This window comes from Ursus arctos, unplaced genomic scaffold (genome assembly GCF_023065955.2).
Source record: "Ursus arctos isolate Adak ecotype North America unplaced genomic scaffold, UrsArc2.0 scaffold_42, whole genome shotgun sequence".
Taxonomy (NCBI): Eukaryota; Metazoa; Chordata; class Mammalia; order Carnivora; family Ursidae; genus Ursus; species Ursus arctos.
Window position 1 is genome coordinate 375,593 of NW_026623059.1, and position 21,908 is coordinate 397,500.

Consider the following 21,908-nt stretch of genomic DNA (forward strand, 5'->3'; position numbering starts at 1 on the left):
TGGCAGCCATCTGCTGAGCTGAGGCAAGAAGGGGATTTGGGCATCTAAATACTTGTTTTTAGAAATGTTGATTTTGGGGCGCCTGGGTGGCTCCGTCATTAAGCCTCTGTCTTCAGCTCAGGGCGTGATCCCGTTGTCCTGGGACGAAGCTCCAGATCAGATTCCCTGCTCCACTGGGAGCCTGCTTCTTCCTCTCCCACTCCCCCTGCTTGTGTTCCCTCTCTCGCTGTGTCTCTCTCTGTCAAATAAATGAATAAATGAAATCATTATCAAAAAAGAAATGTCTTATTCTGTTCCAGCTGCTGTAACACTGTACACAGACTGGGTGGTTTTAACAACAGACACTCATTTCTCACAGTGCTGGAGTCTGGAAAACTCAGGACAAGGTGCAGGCAGATGTGATGTCTGAAGAGCACCCTCATCCTGGGCTGTCCATTGCCTGTCACTGCACATGGGGTCAGGGGGCAGGGAGCTTTCTCAGTCGTGGTGTGTAAGGGCACTACTCCTATCATGAGGCTGCACCCTCCTGACCTAAGTGCCTCCCTAAGGCCCAACTCCTCGTCCCATCACGTTGTCGTTAGGTTTCTTTGTGAGGATGGTGGAGGTCACACACATTGAGCTGAAGTCAACAACTGAGGATCAATGAGTGATTCCCTGCAGATGAAAGGCCCCTCCCCTCTAGCTCCTCAAAGTGAGGATTCTCATGGATCCAGTAGAAACTTCTGGTCTCTGCGTGCACACGGTGAACACAGAACCTTCAGAACCAGCGGGTGACCTTGGGGAGTGGACAGCTTCCACTGCAGACACCCGGCAAGACCTCAGTCCACTTCTAATAGCTTTCTTATTAGTATTGTCAGCTTATATGTTATCATTCTCATTTTCTAGGGACTCAGGTGGTCTTCACGTATTTGACCAGTTCTCTTCCTTTTCACTTATTTTTCTAGTTGCATGGAATTAGGCATGAGACTTTATCTTCTGATGATTCATTACTACACCAGAAGCCCCTTGCTCTGTCTTCTCCTGCACCACACATGGGACATTGGATAGGAAAGCCGAGATTCTGTGCCTTTGATGTTCTAGATCCCTTGGGATTTTCCAGCACTGAGCCACGAGAAAATCCCTGATGTCATGTCCGTTCCTGGTTTTATTAAAGCATTTCTGACACGCTGTGTGACATTCCCTGAGATCGATAAGCATTGTGTATTCTCCCATGTGTGTGTCGTATCATCTGATTCCCCAAATGTATCAAGCTTGGTGGGGGTCCCTCTGCTTCTGGATGATGTCAGCTACCTAGATGCTGTAAGCATGGTGTCACACAACACCCCCACACTAGGGCCCTTCTCCTCTGGCTTTGGCTTCATGATGCTTCTGTGCCTGATGTCCAGCATGAACTGTATTTTACTGGCTCGTCATTCGTACACTGGTTCGTGTGGTGCTGTGTTGTTGAGTCCTGCTGAAACTTCTACAGACTTGGCAGACTGACATCAGAATGTCTGTATATAATTGTCATTTAGGGAAAAGCTGAAGCCATGTAAGTGACGTTCTGCTTTTTGTGCATGGAAGTATAGTTTTCTCCTGTTACAACCAACCTTTGTATTCACAGATGTAAGAGTAAGACGAAATCATTATTCGAGAGAGGCCCCTGGGGAAACTGTTTTATGGAGAGGATGCCCCACACGGTGACAGGAGACGAGCGTTTACTCTCCACCTGCACCTGCTGCTGGTGTGGAAAGTGTATTTGTGGGTCTTGAGTGCCGCACGCTGATCTGAGTGTGCCCTGTCTCCTGAGTGCCCCTGACTCTTGAGCACCCCCTGGTGGATTCTGAGGGCCCCTGCTGTCCTGCCCCTACTGTGTCCCTGCAGGAAGGTTTGTGTCTGGGCTCACACTGATGTCTCCTCTGTGTGCCTCTTGCACAGTAATACACGGCCGTGTCCTCGGTGGTCACAGAGCTCAGCTCCAGGGAGAACTGGTTTTTGGACGAGTCAGCAGTGATGGAGATGCGGCCTTGGAAAGTCGGGTTGTAGCTTGTGCTACCTGTCCAGTACCCCATCCACTCCAATGCTCTCCCAGGGCGCTGGCGGATCCAGTTCCAATAGTAACTGCTGGTGACAGAGCCCCCAGAGACAACACAGTTGAGAGAGAGGGTCTGTGAGGGCTTCACCAGTCCTGGGCCTGACTCCTGAAGTGTAAGTTGAGACAGGACACCTAGGAATAAAGAGAGTCATCGTGAGTCGGTCCCATCCCACAGAAAGGCCCCCGTCTATCCCAGAGCGTCCAGACCCTTACCCAGGGGAGCTGCCAGAAGGCAGAGGAGGGACCACAGCATCTGCATGGCTGTCTGCAGGATGGAGACCCAGCATGCTGGCCTCTGCCTGTGATGCCGATTTCTTCTGGGAGCACCCAGGTGATTTGCATGTGGGTCCCCGCAGAGACGGGGAAGCATTAAAAGATCCTGAGCCCTGGTGACAGTCACTAATTCTTGGTGTCCCCATGGTGGGTGGTGTGAGGACCCACTGAGCCTGTTCCTAGAGATCTAGGCTGAGTTCTGCCTGAACTGTTCTCCAGCCCCAGTTACTTGAGTGGGTTTGTGCTGGAGTTGATGAAGATTTGGAAACCTCACGAAGGTTCTCTTGTGTTCTCTTGTCGGGCTGTTAGACTGTGGGCTGCAATTTTAACCTTCAGATTCACCTGTTCACATACCTGGAGGATGAGGCAGTAGTCCAGGGTCCAGACCGTGATTGCTTGCGTTCTTAGGGCCATTCTCTCCTTCTAATCAGGTATGGGGTCCTGGATGATGGCGTACGTCTCCATTTACAAAAGGGTGTGTTAGGAACTATACGCAAGGATTTACCTAAAGAAACAAGCTCATCCATGTGGATAGCAAGGCAGAGGGATTGGGCGATAAGTGGGTATGCGTTTCTTCTTTTCCTCTTGTTTTAAATTTTATTTAAATTCAACTAGCCAGCGCATAGTACATCATTAGTTTCGGATGTAGTGTTCAATAGTTTATCAGTTGTGTACAGCACCCAGTGCTCATCACATCAAGTGCCCTCCTTAATGCCCATCACCCGGTCAGCCCATGCCTCCACCCACCTCCCTTCCCTAACCCTCAGTTTGTTTCCTATAGTTAGGAGTTTCTCCTGGTTTGTCTTCCTGTCTGATGACATCCCATTCAGTTTTCCTTCCCTTCCCCTATAATCCTCTGCACTTTTTAAAAAAGATTTTATTTATTTATTTGAGAGAGATAGAGACTGCCAGCGAGAGAGGGAACACAAGCAGGGGGAGTGGGAGAGGAAGAAGCAGGCTCATAGCGGAGGAGCCTGATGTGGGGCTCGATCCCATAACGCCAGGACCATGCCCTAAGCCGAAGGCAGACGCTTAACCGCTGTGCCACCCAGGCGCCCCCCTCTGCACTTTTTCTTATGTTCCACATATGAGTGAAGCCATGTGATATTTGTCTTTCTCTGATTGACTTATTTCATTCAGAACGATACCCTCTAGTTACATCCATGGAAAAGAAATGTTTATATGCAACTGATAAATTGTTGAACACTACATCTGAGTCTAATGATGTTCTATATGTTGGCTAAATGAATTTAAATAAAAAATGACACCTTAAATTCAAGCCATATGGTCCTGTACTCACCCTGAGACAGATGGTTCTAGGGAGGAACACATTTAACTGAGTCGGTAGAGAGGTGTTCCCTTCCCACAGAATGTGAGACATGCAGACCCTACTACACAGGCATCTAAAGGGGTCCAAGCCCCAGGATGTGCCCCCATCTCCATCCAGACCTCAAATCCTCATGGGAAAGAGGAGGATGAAGGGGAAGCTGGACGTGAACGTTCACACAGCGTCTGGAGTATGGAGCTTCTTTACCTTGATTTCTCTGACCTCTGAGGTCCTCATGGACAGGTTCCTGCATGTATTATAAAGACTTTATGATTTATGAATCTGTAATGGAAAAGTCATTTTCTCTGTTGCATGTTCTCTCTCTTTTCCTCTCCTCCTTAGCTTCCGTCTCACACACAGGAGATCTCAACACACATGGTAGTAGGGGAAAGATTCTTGTAAGGTTACAAATTAGCAGGTTCACGTTGTTTTCTTTCTTCGATTCCACTGAGAACTCCTGATAGAATTCATAGTGATATACTGCTTTTCTTGTTTATTTCATCATTTCTGTATTCATTGTTCGTTCTCTGGGCATCCTTTGTTCCCTGGTATGAGCAAGTACTTTACGGAATTACCAATGTCAAGCTCCTCGTTTACAGTTTGCCTTGAGGTGATGGGATGAGCCAAAGGAAGGAGGTCAGATTCCTGAGTCTCTGAACACCCACAGATTCCAGCTGGCACGACTGATGGGGTGTCCTGGTCCCCACGGGTAGAGCACAGACCCTCAGATGTGATCTTGGACCTCATGTTCCAGCAGATCCTGGAAGCCAGGATGCCTCCAATCCCGCACCCCACTCTGCACCTGCAACAGGGAAAAGCTTTCTCATGGGGTGTCCTGTGCTTAAGGAATGAGATAATCTCTGGAACAGCTCATGAAGGTCCCGTCTCACACCCAGTCCAACTGAGTCACAGGGGTTTACCATTAGAATATATACTGCCCCTCCCCATGTAGGGCCAGCACACCAGGGTCACAGAGGGGATCAACACTGCGGGGCATCAAGACACAGATCTTTTTTTTTAATAATCTTCTTTTTTATTATATTATGTTAGTCACCATACAGTACATCCCTGCTCTTTGATGTAAAGTTCCATGATTCATTAGTTGTGTATAACACCCAGTGCACCATGCAATACGTGCCCTCCTTACTGCCCATCACCAGCCTATCCCATTCCCCTACCCCCTCCGCGCTGAAGCCCTCAGTTTTTTCCCGGAGTCCATAGTGTCTCATGCTTCATTCCCCCTTCTGATTACCCCCCTTTCTTTATCCCTTTCTTCTCCTACGGATCTTCCTACGAATGCTTGTTTCCTTTGCTAGATTAGGGAAGTTTTCAGCTACAATTTGTTCACATATCTCTTCTAGAACTCTCTCTTTCTCCACCCCCTCAGGGATGCCGATGATTCTGACATTGGAACGGTTCATTGAGTCTCCCGGAACCTACATTCCTGAGATTGGATTTTTTGAGCCAAGTTTCTGTCTCAACTTTCTTTCTACCATCCCATCCTCCAGTTCACTAATTCGTCCTTCTGCCTCATGTACCGTGGCCGTCAGAGCATCTAGTTTTGACTGCATTTGATTCATAGCATTTTTAGTTTTTAAAATATTTTTTATTATATTATGTTTGTCCCCACAGAGTACATCCCTGGTTTTTGCTGTAAAGTTCAATGATTCATTAGATGCGTATAACACCTAGTGCACCATGCAATACGTGCCCTCCCCACCATAGTATTTTTAATTTCTGCCAGACTTGCCCTCGTTTCTGCCCTTAGAGATTTTAAATTCTCGTTAATATTTTTGTTAATATTTTTTCAAGTCTACACATCATCTTGACCATTGTTACTCTGAACTCCATGTCGGATAATTTTGTTATATTCATATCCATCAGTTCTGTGGCAGGCCTGCCCATCCCCCCAACCGCCTCCCTTGTAAAACCCTCAGTTTCTTTCTTGGAGTCCATCGTCTCTCATGGTTCATCTCCCCTCCTAATTCCCCCCTTCTTTTCCCTCTTCTTTCTCCTAATGTCCTCCATGCTATTCCTTATATTCCACTTGTAAGTGAAACCAAGTGATAATTGTCTTTCTCTGCTGACTTAGCTCACTTAGCATAACCCCTCCGGTTTCATTCATGTTGATGCAATGTTTGATCCTTTCTGATGGCTGCGTAATACTCCATTGTGTGTGCGGACCACATCTTCTTTATCCATTCTTCTGTTGAAGGGCATCTCAGCTCCTTCCACAGTTTGGCTATTGTGGACATTGCTGCTAGGAACATTGGGGTGCGTATGACCCTTCTTTTCCCTACTGTGTCTCTGTTTGTTGAAAATACCTACTAGTGCAATTGCTGAGTCATAGGGTAGCTCGAATGTTAACTTTTTAAGGAACCTCCATATTGTTTTCCAGTGTGGCTGGAACAACTTGCATTCCCACCCACAGTGTAGGAGGGTTTCCCTTTCTCCACATCCTCTGCACCATTTTTTTCTTGCCTTGCCAATTTTTGCCATTCTAACTGGTGTAATGTGGTATCTCAAGGTGGTTTTGATTTTAATTTCTCTGATGGCTAATGATGTTGAACATTGTGTCATGTGTCTGTTAGTCATTTGTTTGTCTTCTTTGGAGAAGTGTCTGCTCATGTCTCCTACCATTTATTGACTGGGTTTTTTTTTTTTTTTTTTTTGGTGTTGAGTTTGATAAGTCCTAGAGATCTTGGATATCAGCCATTTATCTGAAATGTCATCTGCAAATATCTTCTCCTATTCTCTGGGCTGCCCTTTAGTTTTGTTGGCTGCTTCCTTTGTTGTTCAGAAGCTTTTTAAAAAAAGATTTTATTTATTTATTTGACAGAGAGACAGCCGGTGAGACAGGGAACACAAGCAGGGGGAGTGGGTGAGGAAGAAGCAGACTTCCAGCAGAGCAGGGAGCCCAATGTGAGGCTCGATCCCAGGACGCCGGGATCCCTCCCTGAGCCGAAGGCAGATGCTTAACGACGGAGCCACCCATGCGCCCCTGTGCAGAAGCTTTTTATCTTGATGAAGTCCCAAATTTTCACTTTTGCTTGTTTCCCTTGCCTTGGAGATGTGTCCTGAAAGAAGTTACTGTGGCTGATGTCGAAGAGGTTCCTGCCTATATTCTCCTCAAAGATTTTGATGGATTCCTGGCTCACATTGATGTCTTTCATCCATTTTGAGTTTGTCTTTGTGTAGGGTGTAACGGAATGGTCCATTTCATTCTTCTCTCTGTAGCTGTCCAGTTTTTCCAGCAACACTTAATGTAGAGACTAACTTTTTTCGATTGGATATTGTTTTCTTGATTTGTCCAAGAGTAGTTGATCATAGATTTGAGGGTCCGTTTCTGGAGTCTCTTTTCTGATGCACTGATGTATGTGTGTGTTTGTGCCAGTACCGTGCTGTCTTGGTGATCACAGCTTTGGAATATAGCTCGCAGTCAGGCAACGTGATGCTGCCAGCTTTGGCTTTCTTTTCCATCATTCCCTAGTCATTTTCGGGTCTTTTCTGGTTCCATACAAATTTCAGGATTGTTTGTTCCAGCTCTTTGAAATATGCTGATGGTATTTTATTAGAGCTGGCATTGAAAGTGTAAGTTCCTCTGTTCAGGGTAGACATTTTTATAGTGTTTAACCTTGGTTTCCTTCTTTTTATAATATTTTTTTATTATGTTAGTCACCGTACAGTATATTCTTAGTTTTTGATGTAGTGTTCCATGATTCATATAACACTTTTTCTGATCTGTTGTGTTGTTTTTTAGTTTTTATAACATTTATTTATATTTATTTTTTCTCCAATCTTTATTTCCTTCCTTCAGCTGTATTAGGCTTCAGTTGTACTTTCTCTAGGTCCTTTAGGTGTAAATTTCAGTTGCTTATCTCAGATTATTCTTGCTTCTTGAGTTCTTCCTGTATCTGTGTATTTCTGTTGTAGGACCACATTTCCTAGAGAAATCAGGTGAACGTGTTAAAGGTTTTATACCCTTGTGTAGTCAGTGTGTGTGTGCGTGTGTGTGTGTGTGAGAAAGAGAGAGAGAGAGAGAGAGAGAGAGAGATCTTCAGATTCTACATCCACACAACACCAGGAAGGTGTCCACTGCTTTCCCACGTTGTCACTAACATTGATGCTGTGATTTGGTTTATGACGGTGACCCCCACCAAGACACATTCTGCACTTGCTTTGCATTGTCGATGCCTCTGTAGCCTCATGTCCAGCACGCACTTAATGCTGCTTCTAGGATATTTGCACGTTGAGCTGGGTGGTCCTGTGATGCACAGTGAGTGCAATTGGGATTCCTGTGAAGGTTCAGATGTGAGCACCAGGATATTTGTAATTCATTGGTATTTAGGGACAGGAATAAACATTGTGAGTGACTCTGTTTTTTTGTGGTTTTTACTATATCTGCCTTCACGTTAGAAAAATTTTCTAAGTCAGAGAGTGAAGAGGTGAGCACAGAATCATGTGTCCAGAGAGGGTCCCTGTGGGCAACTGCTCTATGGAGAGGAAGCCCCAGACCCTGACAGGAAACCTGCCCACAACCTAAATCTACAGTTGCTCCTGGGGCTTAAGGACAGAACTGGTGACTAGTGTGCACCCCCTGCTGGTCCAGATCCCCTTCTACAGTGAGGTTTGTGTCTGGGCACACACTGATGTCCCCTCACTGTGTCACTCGCACAGTAATACACGGCTGTGTCGTCGGCTCTCAGGCTGTTCATCTGCAGATACAGCGTGTTCTTGCCATTGTCTCTGGAGATGGTGAATCGGCCCTTCATGGAGTCTGCGTAGTATGTGCTACTTCCATCATAGCTAATAACTGCGACCCACTGCAGCCCCTTCCCTGGAGCCTGGCGGACCCAGCTCATGCCATAGCTACTGAAGGTGAATCCAGAGGCTGCACAGGAGAGTCTCAGGGACCCCCCAGGCTTCACCAGGTCTCCCCCAGACTCCACCAGCTGCACCTCACACTGGACACCTGCAGACACAAGACATCCTGGTCAGGAAACTGTCACGCACCCACTGTTTGTCTCCCTCAGATCCACTCACACACTCCATGTCTCTTGTTCAGCATGAGTTACCTTTTAAAAGAGCAACAAGGAAAACCCAGCCGAGCACCAACTCCATGGTGAGTTCTCTGTGTTCTGTCCTGATTACTGATTGGAACACCTGGAAACCCTGGGTCTGGGGCTCCTCTCCCAGCTGCAGAGTCAGGGTTGGGGTGCTTTAATCAGCGGAGGGAGGGCCCTATTTGCATGACCTCTGACTATTTATTCAGCTTGGGATCTATGCTGACATAGAGGTCAGTAAACAGAGCAGATATGACTGCCTTTGTTTTGGTGGTGTTGACCACCTTTGAAAAAAATTATATTTCATGATATAACTTTTCAGAGTATATACTTGGCCTTCATGTGTGTTTTAAGTTTTAGATATTCACACAAATCTCTTGGCACAGGTGTCATGTTATCCCATAAAGAACTCTAAACCTACACCCGGAATGTTAGAGGGTTTGTGAAGTGTCCAAGAGCATGTACAGGGTGAGAGTTAATCCCAGTCTGGCCCTGTGCTCTTCCCACAGGACCTGCTGCCCCATGACCCACCTGGAGGACAGAGTGGCCAGTCTCCTGAGGAATGTGGAGCTCTCTGTAGTGGGGACAGGATGATTTTACCTGCTCTAGAGTTTACCTGAAATATAGAGAGAATAAGGGTTCATGCAGGTGTATTTTCTAACATTTCAATATCTGTGTGTTCCTCCCGAGTCATCTCTCTTTGTAAGAACTGTGATGTGTGTGTTTGAAACGGGATGAACTGCACATATGCAGAGTGCGTGATATGATATACATAGGTGTCACAATCAACATTATCCAGAGTGAGCAAATCAATTCTCCCTAAAATTTCCTATATTTTCCTGGGAATTCCTTCTCTCTCTTCCCTTTCTCTCCTTGTCCTGACATATCTTGGGTATTTCTCATGTTACTTAGACTAGTTTTAATTTTGAAGAAATTATAGATGTGCAATTATAGTGTTTGTAATTTCATTTGTAGGAATTTATTTATTTTTTTTGCTCTGCATAAATCCTTGAAAATTCAACCAGATTTCTCTCTGCTGCACATCTGTTAATGTTTGGCAGCTTTCCTACGAGTGAACATGGGAAAATTTTATTTTTAAGTGGTTGGTGTGGATAGGGATTGTTTCCAGTTTTATTTTTTTATTCTTTTTATAATAATATTTTTTAAATTATGTTTGTCACCATACAGTACATCCCTAGTTTTTCATGTAAAGTTCCATGATTCATTAGTTGTGTATAACACCCAGTGCACCATGTAACACATGCCCTCCCTACTACCCTTCACCAGCCTATCCCGTTTTAGATATTATAATAAACGTGCTTGTCACCCTGCAGATGTAGATATGGAGCTCAGAGAATGTGTTATTAATGTGCTTTCCACAACAACTAAGCTGGAGAGGATGACGTTGAACAGTCAATGCAGGAGTTTCTATGCCCTCTTGTGTTCATAAATTATGTAGATGTCTTTGAAAACTCCACTTCAAACTTGAGAATATAATTAAAGTACAATTAGAACCAGGAATTCCCCTGGGAAGCCATCTGGCCCTGGAGTCTTTTTTTGAGAGGTCTTTATTTCTGCTTCAAAATCCTTGCTGGATATGGGTCTGTTCAGATTATCTGTTTCCTTCTTTTTCAGTTTTGGTAGTTTATACGTTTCCAGGAATGTCTCCATTTCTTCCAGATTGTCCTAATTTATTGGTAAATAGTTGCTCATATTATGGTCTTAAAATTGTATTTCCTTGCTGTTGGTTGTTATCTGTACCCTTTCATTCACGATTTTGTTAATTTGGGTCCTTTCTCTTTTCCTTTGGATAAGTCTGCTTAGGATATTATACAAATTAACAGTTGTTTCAAAGGACCAGATTCTAGGTTTTTTGATCTGTTTTGCTGCTCTACTGGTTTCTATTTCTCTGCTTTCTGCTCTAATCATTATTATTTCTCCCCTCCTGTTGGTTAATGCTTTATTTTCTATTATCTCCGTAGCTCCATTAGGTGTAACGTTAGCTTGCATATTTGACATTTTTCTACATTTTTGCAACATTCTTGTATTGCCATGTATTTCCTACTTAGGATCACCTTTGCTGTATCCCAAAGGTTTCAAACAGCTGTGTTTCCCTTTCCTTAGTTTTTCTGAATTTTTAAATTCTTCTTTAATTTCCTCATTGACCCAGTCATTATTTAGTAGTATGGTCTTTAAGCTCCAAGTGTTTGAGTTCCTTCCAAATTTCCTCTTGTGTTTGAGTTTCAGTTTCAAAGCTATGCTCTCTGAGAATATTCAGGGAATGATCCCAATCTCTTGATATCAGTTGAGACCTGATTTATGACTCAGTATTTGATCTATTCTGGAGAATGTTCCATGTGCACCTGGGAAGAATGAATATTCTGTTGTGTTAGGATGGACTGCTCGGTATATGCCTTCAGAGTCCATTGGGCCCAGTGGGTCATTCAAAGCCCTTGAAGTTTTGTTGATCTTCTGCCTAGGTGATGTGTCCATTGCTGTGAGTGGGGTGTTGAAGTCCCCTACTATTAATCTAATATGATCAATGTTTTTCTTTACTTTGGTTTTTAATTGGTTGATATAATTGGTTGCTCCCAAATTAGGAGCATAAATATTTATAACTGTTAGGTCTTCCTGTTGTGCAGACCCTTTGAGTATGATATCATGTCTGTTTACATCTCTTACTACAGTCTTTGGTTTATTTATTTTTTTAAGATTTTTTTATTTATGTGGCAGAGAGACAGCCAGTGAGAGAGGGAACACAGCAGGGGAGTGGGAGAGTAAGAAGCAGGCTCCCAGCGGAGGAGCCCTATGTGGGACTCGATCCCAGAATGCCGGGATCACGCCCTGAGCCAAAGGCAGACGCTTAATGACTGTGCTAATCAGACGCCCCTACAGTCTTTGGTTCTCTGAGAAACAAACTGAGGGCTTCAGAGGGGAGGGGGGTGGGGGAATGGGATAGGCTGGTGATGGGTAGTAAGGAGGACATGTAGTGCATGGTGCACTGGGTGTTACATGCAACTAATGAATCATCGAACTTTACATCAAAAACCAGGGATGTACTGTAGGGTGACTAACATAATTTAAAAAATGTAATTTTTAAAAATGTAAGTTATCTGATATGAGGATTGTTATCCCACCTTTCTTCTGATGTCCATTAGCATAATAAATTGTTCTTCACCCCCTCACTTTCAGTTTGTGAGTGTGTTAGGTCTAAAATGGGACTTTTGTTGACACTATATGGATGGGTCTTGCATTTTTTAAAATCTAATCTGATACCCCGTGTCTTTTTATTGGAGCCTTTAGGCCATTTATATTCAGAGTTACTATTGAAAGATATGAATTTAGTGCCATTGTATTACCTGTATCATCCCTGTTTCTGTGGATTGTCTTTTTCTTTCTCGTCTATGTGACCCTTTGGGTCTCTCTTGGCTTACAGAAGCCCCCTTAATATTTTTTGCAGGGGTGGCTTTGCGGTCACATATTCTTTCAGTTTCTGCTGATCCTGGAATCTCTTTATCTCTCTGACCATCCTGAATGACAGTCTTGCTGGATAAAGTATTGTCGGCTGCATGTTTTTCTCATTTAACATCCGATTATGTCTTGCCAGCCCTTTCTGTCTTGCCAAGTCTCTGTGGATAGTTCTGATGTTTTCTGATGTTCCTCCCACGTTTCATAAGAAATCTCTTCCCCATAGCTGGTATCAGGACAGCTTCCTTCGCTCTAGGATTTGCAAGTTTCACTATTATATATCGGGTATTGACCTATTCTTATTTATTTTGGGAGGGGTCCTCTCTGTCTCCTGGACTTGAATGCTTGTTTCCTTCCCCTGATGAGGGAAGTTCTCAGCTATGATTTTCTCAAACATATAATCTAGTCCTTTCTCTCTCTCCACCACCTCAGGGATCCCAATTATTCTGACATTGGAATGCTTCATGGTGTCTTTGATCTCTCTAAGTCAATTTTCATGTGCTACTAGATGCCTATACCTATTTTCCTTAGCTTCCTTCCTTTCTCTAAGCTTATTTTCTGGATCACTGACTCGTTCTTGTGCCTTATTTACCCTTGGTGTTAGAGTATCCAGTTTAGACTGCATCTCATTCATAGCACTTGTAAGTTCGCCCTGAGTAGATCTCATTTCTACTCTTAGAGATTCTATATTGTCACTAGTGCTTTTTTCAACCCTGGCTATTGACTTCATGATTGCTATCTTGATGTCTGTCTCTGATATCTTGTTCTATTCATATCCATTAGTTCTGTGGAGAGGACATTGTCTCCAGTTCTTTTCTTGTTGAGAATTCCTCCTCCTTGTCATCTGTTGAGGGATGGTTGAGGGATGGACAGAGTCCAAAATATCAACCATGATCCAAGGAAAATGCACATTAGAAAAAATCTGAAGTGAGAAAAAAAAAGAATAAGAAACTAAGAAGGAAATGTAAAATTGTAGCCTGAAGTATAAAGCGAGTCATGAGGGAACACCTGGAGCTCCCTATATTATTTTCCCCTGGTGCTGGAGATTTACAGTCCTGTGGGAAATAATCTTGTCATTCACCTGTTCTTCCAGTCTGCCTTCTGTGGGAGGGGCCTGCCACTCAGCTTCTCAGCTGTCTTTGCCTTGGTGGAATTACCCCACCCCTTGTTGGGCCATCGGCTTAATTTCACTTGGTTGTCTGTGTGCCTCTTGTTCCCTGATGGCTTTCTGCTTCTTGTTAGTGGGTCAGAGCAAATATGGCCATGTGGGAATCTCTGACCTAGAGCCACAAGTTCCAGGTCCCCTTTCTTCAATAAATCCTTGAGGTTAAGCAGTATCCTCTTCTGTACATACCAAACTCTACAGACTTGAGCTGTTCCTACCCATTGCATCTCTCCTGAGGGAGTTCCACGGAGCTGTGATTGTCTCTGTGCTTTGTGATTTTGCACATGGGAGCACGTGTGGGCTTTCTTGTGGACCCTTTCCTGCAGCTCCCAGGTCACTCCTGGGTGCCACCCCAGTGTACTTTCAGACTGAACCACCCTGAGATCTGTTGCCCTGTTGTGGATGCAAGCTCTTTTCTATCTCCACTGGGATGTTAAACAGCCTCCACTTTCCAGTACTTTTCAGGACGAGGCGAGGCACTCTCCCAACCAGCCTGCCTAATGGATTATGGTGACCGGAGCTGAGAGTTCCTTCTGGGCTTGCTGACCATAACAAGTCTCCCCTCTACACTGCTTGGGCATTCTATCAGATCAGGCTCCCCCATTCTTGCTGAGCCTCCTGGGATCCTGAGACCTAATGATCCACTTACAATCCTGCCCTATTCATCCCCTGTGCACTTTTCAGAAAGGAATGTCTCTCACTAGAGCAGGTTTCCAAAGGCCCTGATTTTTTCTGCTGGTGGCATATCACTTTCCAGTCGCCACCTTCTGGAGGCTCCATCTCCAGTCCATTTATATTCCAATATTTCCCCCGAAGATTCCAAGTTCACCTCCTACCTTGCAAAAAACAGTAATTTTTCTGTTTCTGGAGGTCCAGACAATTATTCTTATATTCGAGGTGGAATTTGTGTGTGTTCAGAAGGGTTTGATAGATATATTTAAATTCGAGGCACCAGGTGATACAAGGTCCCCTACTCTGTGCCCATCTTGCCTACTTCTCCCAAAACGATGACTTTGAATGACACACTGCACCAGCTATATTTCTGATATTTATTTAGGTCCTTTCTCTTTTCTTTTTAATTAGTCTAGACCGAGTTGCTCAATTTTATTGTCTTTTTTCTTTTCTTTTCTTTTTAGAATCAGCCCTTGGTTTTTTTTTTTTATTTTTCCCCACTTTATTATTTATTTATTTATTTATTTATTTATTTATTTATTTAATGATTTTTTATTATATTATGTTAGTCACCATACAGTACATCCCCGGTTTTCGATGTAAGGCTCGATGATTCATTAGTTGTGTATAACACCCAGTGCACCATGCAATATGTGCCCTCCTTACTACCCATCACCGGTCTATCCCATTCCCCCACCCCCCTCCCCTCTGTAGCCCTCAGTTTGTTTCTCATAGTCCATAGTCTCTCATGTTCCACTCCCCCTTCTGATTACCCCCCTTTCTTTATCCCTTTCTTCCCCTACTGATCATTCTAGTTCTTATGTTCCATAGATGAGAGAAATCATATGATTGTTGTCTTTCTCTGCTTGACTTATTTCACTAAGCATTATCTCCTCCAGTGCCGTCCATGTTGTAGCAAATGTTGAGAACTCATTCTTTCTGATTGCTGAGTAATAGTCCATTGTATATATGGACCACAACTTCTTAATCCAGTCATCTGTTGCAGGGCATCTCGGCTCCTTCCACGATTTAGCTATTGTGGACATTGCTGCTATGAACATTGGGGTGCATATGGCCCTTCTCTTCACTACGTCTGTATCTTTGGGGTAAACACCCAGTAGTGCAATGGCTGGATCATAGGGTAGCTCAATTTTTAACTTTTTAAGGGACCTCCACACGGTTTTCCAGAGTGGCTGTACCAACTTGCATTCCCACCAACAATGTAGGAGGGATCCCCTTTCTCCACATCCTCTCCAACAATTGTTGTTTCTTGCCTTGTCTATTTTTGCCATGCTAACTGGCGTAAGGTGGTATCTCAGTGTGGTTTTGATTTGAATTTCCTTGATGGCTAATGATTTTGAACATTTTTTCATGTGTCTGTTAGCCATTTGTATGTCTTCATTGTAAAAGTGTTTGTTCATATCTTCTGCCCATTTTTTGATTTGTTTATTTGTTTCTCGTGTATTGACTTTGAGAAGTTCTTTGTATATCTTGGATACCAGTCCTTTATCTGTACTGTCATTTGCAAATATATTCTCCCATTCCGTGGGCTGCCTCTTAGTTTTTCTGACTGTTTCCTTGGCTGTGCAGAAACTTTTAATCTTGATGAAGTCCCATAAATTCATTTTGTCTTTTGTTTCTCTTGCCTTTGGGGATGTATCATGAAAAAGGTTGCTTTGGCCGATGTCGTAGAGGTTGCTGCCTATGTTCTCCTCTAGAATTTTGATGGATTCCTGTCTCACATCGAGGTCTTTCATCCATTTGGAGTTTATTTTTGTGTATGGTGTGAGAGAGTGGTCAAGTTTCATTCTTTTGCATGTAGCTGTCCAATTTTCCCAGCACCGTTTATTGAAGAGACTGTCTTTTTCCCACCGGATGTTTTTTCCTGCTTTATCAAAGAGTAGTTGCCCAAAGAGCTGAGGGTCCATTTCTGGGTTCTCTATTCTGTTCCATTGGTTATGTGTCTTTTTTTTGTGCCAGTACCATGCTGTCTTTGTGATCACAGCTTTGTAGTACAGCTCGAAATCCGGCATTGTGATGGCCCCAGCTTTGTTTTTCCTTTTCAACAGTTCCTTGGAGATTCGGGGTCTTTTCTGGTTCCATACAAATTTAAGGACTATTTGTTCCAGTTCTTTGAAAAACGTTCTCGGTATTTTGATCGGGATAGCATTGAAAGTGTAGATTGCTCTGGGTAGCATGGACATTTTAACTATGTTAATTCTTCCGATCCATGAGCATGGAATATCTTTCCATCTTTTTATGTCTTCCTCAATGTCTTTTAAGAGTGATTTATTGTTTCTAGAATAAAGGTCCTTTACGTCTCTGGTTAAGTTAATTCCAAGGTAACGTATGGTTTTTGGTGCCATTGTAAATGGGATGGATTCCCTGATTTCTCTTTCTTCGTTCTCATTATTCGTGTACAGAAATCCAACTGATTTCTGAGCATTGATTTTGTATCCCCCCATGTTACTGAATTGCTCTATAACTTCTAATAGTTTGGGAGTGGCTTCTTTTGGGTTTTCCATATAGAGTATCATGTCGTCTGCGAAGAGAGACATTTTGACTTCTTCTTTGCCGATTGGAATACCTTTGATCCCTTTTTGTTGTCTGATTGCTGTTGCCAGGACTTCTAGTACTATGTTGAATAATAGTGGCGAGAGTGGGCATCCTTGTCGTGTTCCTGATCTTAAGGGAAAGGCTTCCAGCTTTTCCCCATTGAGAATAATATTTGCAGTAGGCTTTTCATAGATGGCTTTTATGAGATTGAGAAATGTACCTTCTATTCCTACACTCTGAAGGGTTTTAATCAGGAAAGGATGCTGTATTTTGTCAAATGCTTTTTCGGCATCGATTGAGAGGATCATATGGTTCTTGAGTCTTTTCTTGTTGATATGATGTATCACGCTGATTGATTTGCGAATATTGAACCACGCTTGCATCCCAGGTATGAATCCCACTTGATCGTGGTGGATAATTCTTTTAATGAACTGTTGGATTCTATTCGCAAGTATCTTGTTGAGGATTTTGGCGTCCATATTCATTAGGGATATCGGTCTGTAATTCTCCTTTTTGAGGGGGTCTTTGCCTGGTTTGGGGATCAAGGTAATATTGGCCTCATAGAATGAGTTTGGTAGCTTTCCTTCTGTTTCTATTTTTTGAAATAGCTTTAGGAGAATAGGTATTATTTCTTCTTTGAATGTTTGGTAGAATTCCCCAGGAAAACCATCCGGGCCTGTAGTTTTGTTATTTGGGAGGTTGTTTATCACTGACTCAATTTCTTCATAATTAATTGGCCTGTTTAAGAAATCAATTTCTTGCTTTTTCAATCTTGGTAGTTTATAGGTTTCCAGGAAGGATTCCATCTCTTCCAGATTGCTTAGTTTATTGGCATATAGCTATTGATAAAAATTTCTAATAATTCTTCCAATTTCAATGGTGTTCGTTGTGACCTCTCCTTTTTCATTCATAATTTTAATAATCTGGGTCCTTTCTCTTTCTTTTGGATAAGTCTTGCCAGTGGTCTGTCAATTTTATTGATTCTCTCAAAGAACCAGCTTCTAGTCCTGTTGATCTGCTCTACTGTACTTCTGGTTTCTGCTTGATTGATTTCAGCTTTAATTTTGGTCAACTGCTTCCTTGTGCGTGGATTAGGCCTGTCCCTCTGTTGCTGTTCCAGCTTCTTGAGGTGAGAATATAAAAACTGCATTTTAGATTTTTCTATTCTTTTGAGTGAGGCTTGGATGGCTATGTATTTCCCCCTTAGGACTGCCTTTGCAGTATCCCATAGGTTTTGGACTGTTGTATTTTCATTCTCACTGGTCTCCATAAATTGTTTAATTTGATTTTTGATTTCCTGGTTTATCGAGTCATTCCTGAGCAGGATGGTTCTTAGTCTCCAAGTGTTTGAGTTTCTTCCAAATTTTTCCTTGTGGTTGAGTTCCAATTTCAGAGCGTTGTGGTCTGAGAATATGCAGGGGATAATTTCAATCTTTTGGTATCAGCTGAGACCTGTTTTGTGTCCCAGAACATGGTCTATTCTTGAAAATGTTCCATGGGCATTAGAATAGAATGAGTATTCTTTGGTTCTGGGGTGTAGTGTTCTATATATATCTAAGAGGTCCAACTCATCGAGTATGGCATTCAAAGCCTTTGATTCTTTGCTTAGTTTTTGCCAGGGTGTTCTGTCTATTTCTGAGAGTGGAGTGTTGAGGTCCCCTACTATTAATGTATTTTTATCTATATGTCTCTTTATTCTGGTTAAGAGTTGGCTTGTGTATCTTGCTGCTCCCCTGTTGGGGGCATATATATTTATAATTGTCATATCCACTTGTTGAATATTTCCTTTAAGAATAATATAGTGCCCTTCTGCATCTCTAACTATAGTCTGTAGTTTAAAATCCAATTTATCTGATATGAGAATTGCTACCCCAGCTTTCTTTTGAGGTCCATTTGCTTGAAAGATGGTACTCCATCCCCTTACTCTCAGTCTGAATGCATCTTTGGGTTCGAAATGAGTCTCTTGTAGACAGCAAATGGATGGGTCATTTCTTTTTATCCAATCTGCAACCCTGTGCCGTTTAAAGCAATAATTTAAACCATTAATGTTAAGACTGAGTACTGAGAGATATGCGTTTAATTCTGCCATGTTGTCAGTAAAATCTTTGTTTGTATTGGCTGTGACTTTCTGTTTTGTATCACTCTTGGGGCCTTTTTACTTTTATAGAACCCCCCGTAATACCTCCTGTAGGGCTGGTTTCGTGGTTACGAAATTGGTTAGTGACTGGAGATTCTGAAATGTCTTTATTTCTCCATCAATTCTGAATGACAGCCTTGCTGGATAAAGGATCCTTCGCTGCATGTTTTTCTCTGAAAGAGTTTTAAATATGCTCCCCCAACCCTTTCTCTCATTCCAGGTCTGTGTAGACAGGTCTGACGTAATTCTGATGCCTTTGCCTTGGTACGTGAGAAATTTCTTTGCCCTGGCCACTTTCAATACTGTATCCTTTGATCTAATATTTGCGAAATGCACTATGACGTGACGTGGCGTAGGTCTGTCGTGGTTGAGCTTGGGAGGGGTCCTCTCTGCCTCTTAGACACGAATGTTTGTTTCCCTCGCTAGATTAGGGAAGTTTTCAGCTACAATTTGTTCAAATATCTCTTCTAGACCTCTGTTTTTCTCCACCCCCTCGGGGATGCCGATGATTCTAACATTGGATCGTTTCATTGAGTCAGTAATCTCCCGTAACCTACATTCGTGGGCGTGGATTTTTTTAAGACCATCTTCTATTTTCATTTTTTCCTCTATTAATCCATCCTCCAATTCACTAACCCGTTCCTCTGCTTCTGTGACCCTGGCCGTCAGATCCTCTAGTTTTGCCTGCATTTGGCTCCTAGAATTTTTAATTTCTGTCAGATTCACTCTCATTTCTGTCCTTAGGGATTCCCTATTCTCAGTAACCTTTTCGTTAATAGTTTTTTCAATTCTACTCATCATTTTGACCATTGTTACTCTGAATTCCCTTTCTGATACTTCGGTTACATCCATATCTATTATTTCTGTGGCAGAGGACACAGACTCACTGTCTTTTCTTTGCTGGGGTTGGGGGGCTTCTCCTTCTTGTCATTCTGATGAGGAGAGGTTGCGGGGTTGTCCAGAGCCCAAATTATTGACTGGGTCCCAGGCTGTGCCCCTTGTTTTATAGGGATCTTAGGGATGTGGGCTTCTTCTTTAAAGATTTTATTTATTTATTTATGTGGCAGCCAACCAGCGAGAGAGGGAACAGAAGCAGGGGAGTGGGAGAGGAAGAAGCAGGCTTCCAGCAGAGGAGCCCAATGAGGGACTCCTTTCCAGAATGCCGGGATCACGCCCGAAGCCGAAGACAGGCGCTCCATGACTGCGCCACCCAGGCGCCCGGGTTGTGGGCTTCTTGATTTTTCAGCCTGCCTTCTGTGTTCTGGAGGAGGGGCCTGCCGCGCCGATACTCAGGCAACCCTGTTTGGGTAGAATGTCTGTGTCCCCTGCAAGGGGGGATGGGGATGGGCACTCTCTGAGCCGGTATTTCCAGGCTTTTGTTCTCTGGCAGCTTTCCCTGGCGGTTTGCTGTGACTCTTCTGAGAGTCAGAGCAGCAGTGGCTGAATTTCAGCCTCTGTCACAGGACAGGGGGATTGCGGCCCGTTCTCTACTACTGTTCTGGCCACTTTAACTCTGTTATTGTTGGTGCTGCTCAACCCTGCAGCGTCCTGGGATGTGCGCCCCACACCCGGCGTCCCAGCCCTCACTTCCAGGGCCGGCACGCCTCTGTCCTTTGTGTTTCTAATGCCGCCAGCTGCCAGCCGCCCTGTGCGCGCTCCGGAAGCTCCCGGTCTCAGTCTGGATCCAGTGAGCGCACCAGGATTCCGGTGTTCCGGGTGTTCAGCGAGACGCCTGGTGGCACGTGCACCCAGCTCACCGTCTCAGTCTGCTGTTTTGCGGGTGCCGTCTGCGAGCCCCACCCGCTCTCCCGTGCAGGTGGCTACCACTTTCCGGCGCCCGAACGCTGCGGCTCCCTCCCCCTTCCGTTTATCTTCCGATATCTATGCACGGTTTCATGGCTCCCCGCTTCATACCTCAATACTCAGCGCTGGAGGTGTTCATTTGTAGAGATCCAGATGCGTCTTCCTGCATCTCAGGCTGGTTCCGTGGTTGTTTAGGCTGGTCTTGTACCTATCCAGCTTGACTCAGGGGACCGGCTGAAAAAGGTGTCTCCTAGTCCTCCGCCATCTTAACTCCTCTAGATTTGTATCTTGAAAGAAGTTACTGTGGCTGAGGTCAAATAGGATACTGACTAAATTCTCCTCTATGATTTTGATGGTTTCCTGTCTCACATTGAGGTGTTTCATCCACCATGATTTTATCTTTGTGTAGGGTGTAAGGGAATGGTCCAGTTTCATTCTTCTATATGTAGCTGTCCAGTTTTCCCAGCAACACTTATTGAAGGGACTGTCTTTTTTCCATTGGATATTTTTTTCTTGATTTGTCAAAGATTAGTTGACCATAGAGTTGAGGGTCCATTTCTGGACTCTCTCTTTCTGTTGCATTGAGCTGTGTGTTTTTGTGCTAGTACCATGCTGTCTTGGTGATCACAGCTTTGTAACATAGCTTGAAGTCAGGCAACGTGATGCTGCCAGCTTTGGTTTTCTTTTCCATCATTCCCCTGTCAATTTAGGGTCTTTTCTGGTTCCATACAAATTTCAGGATTGTTTGTTTGGGCTGTTTGAAAAATGTCAATGGTATTTTAATAGGAATGGCATTGAAAGTGTAAGTTCCTCTGTTCAGGATAGACATTTCAACAATGTTTATTCTTGGTTTTTTATCTTTTCTGTTTTTTTTTTTTTTTTAGTTTTTATACTATTTATTTTTTTAATTTCTGCTCTAATCTTTACTACTTCCTTCCTTGTGCTATATTTAGTGTTCACTTGTTGTACATTCTCTGGTTAGGTGGTTTATCTGAGATTTTTCTTGCTTCTTGAGGTCTTCCTCTGTGCTGTATATTTCTGTCTTAGGACCACATTTCCTAGAAAATTAAGTGAAGGTGATAAAGGTTTTATCCCTCTGTGTAGTGACTGGGAGCGCGTGTGTGTGTGTGTATGTGTGTGTGTGAGAGAGAGAGAGAGAGAAAGAGAGAGAGAGATCTTTTCAGAATCAACATCCACACAACACCAGGAAGTTGTCACTAACACTAATGCTGTGATTTGGTTTAAGACAGTGACCCCCACCAAGACTCTTTCTGTACTTGTCTATGATTGTTGATACCTCTGCAGCCTCATGTCCTGCAGACTCTTAATGCTGCTTCTAGCAAGTTTGCACGTTGAGCTGGGTGGTCCTG

The 21,908-nt window shown here is 43.5% G+C and overlaps 1 gene segment (V, D, J or C); it reads right to left on the minus strand.

Annotated features, from left to right (window-relative positions):
* Positions 1 to 1,697: 1,697 nt before the first annotated feature.
* On the minus strand, positions 1,698 to 2,347 carry LOC125281437 (immunoglobulin heavy variable 4-59-like). The segment is given in 2 exon segments: positions 1,698 to 2,206; positions 2,288 to 2,347. Coding segments are annotated over 2 exon segments (555 nt in total).
* Between the last annotated feature and the right edge of the window lie 19,561 nt (positions 2,348 to 21,908).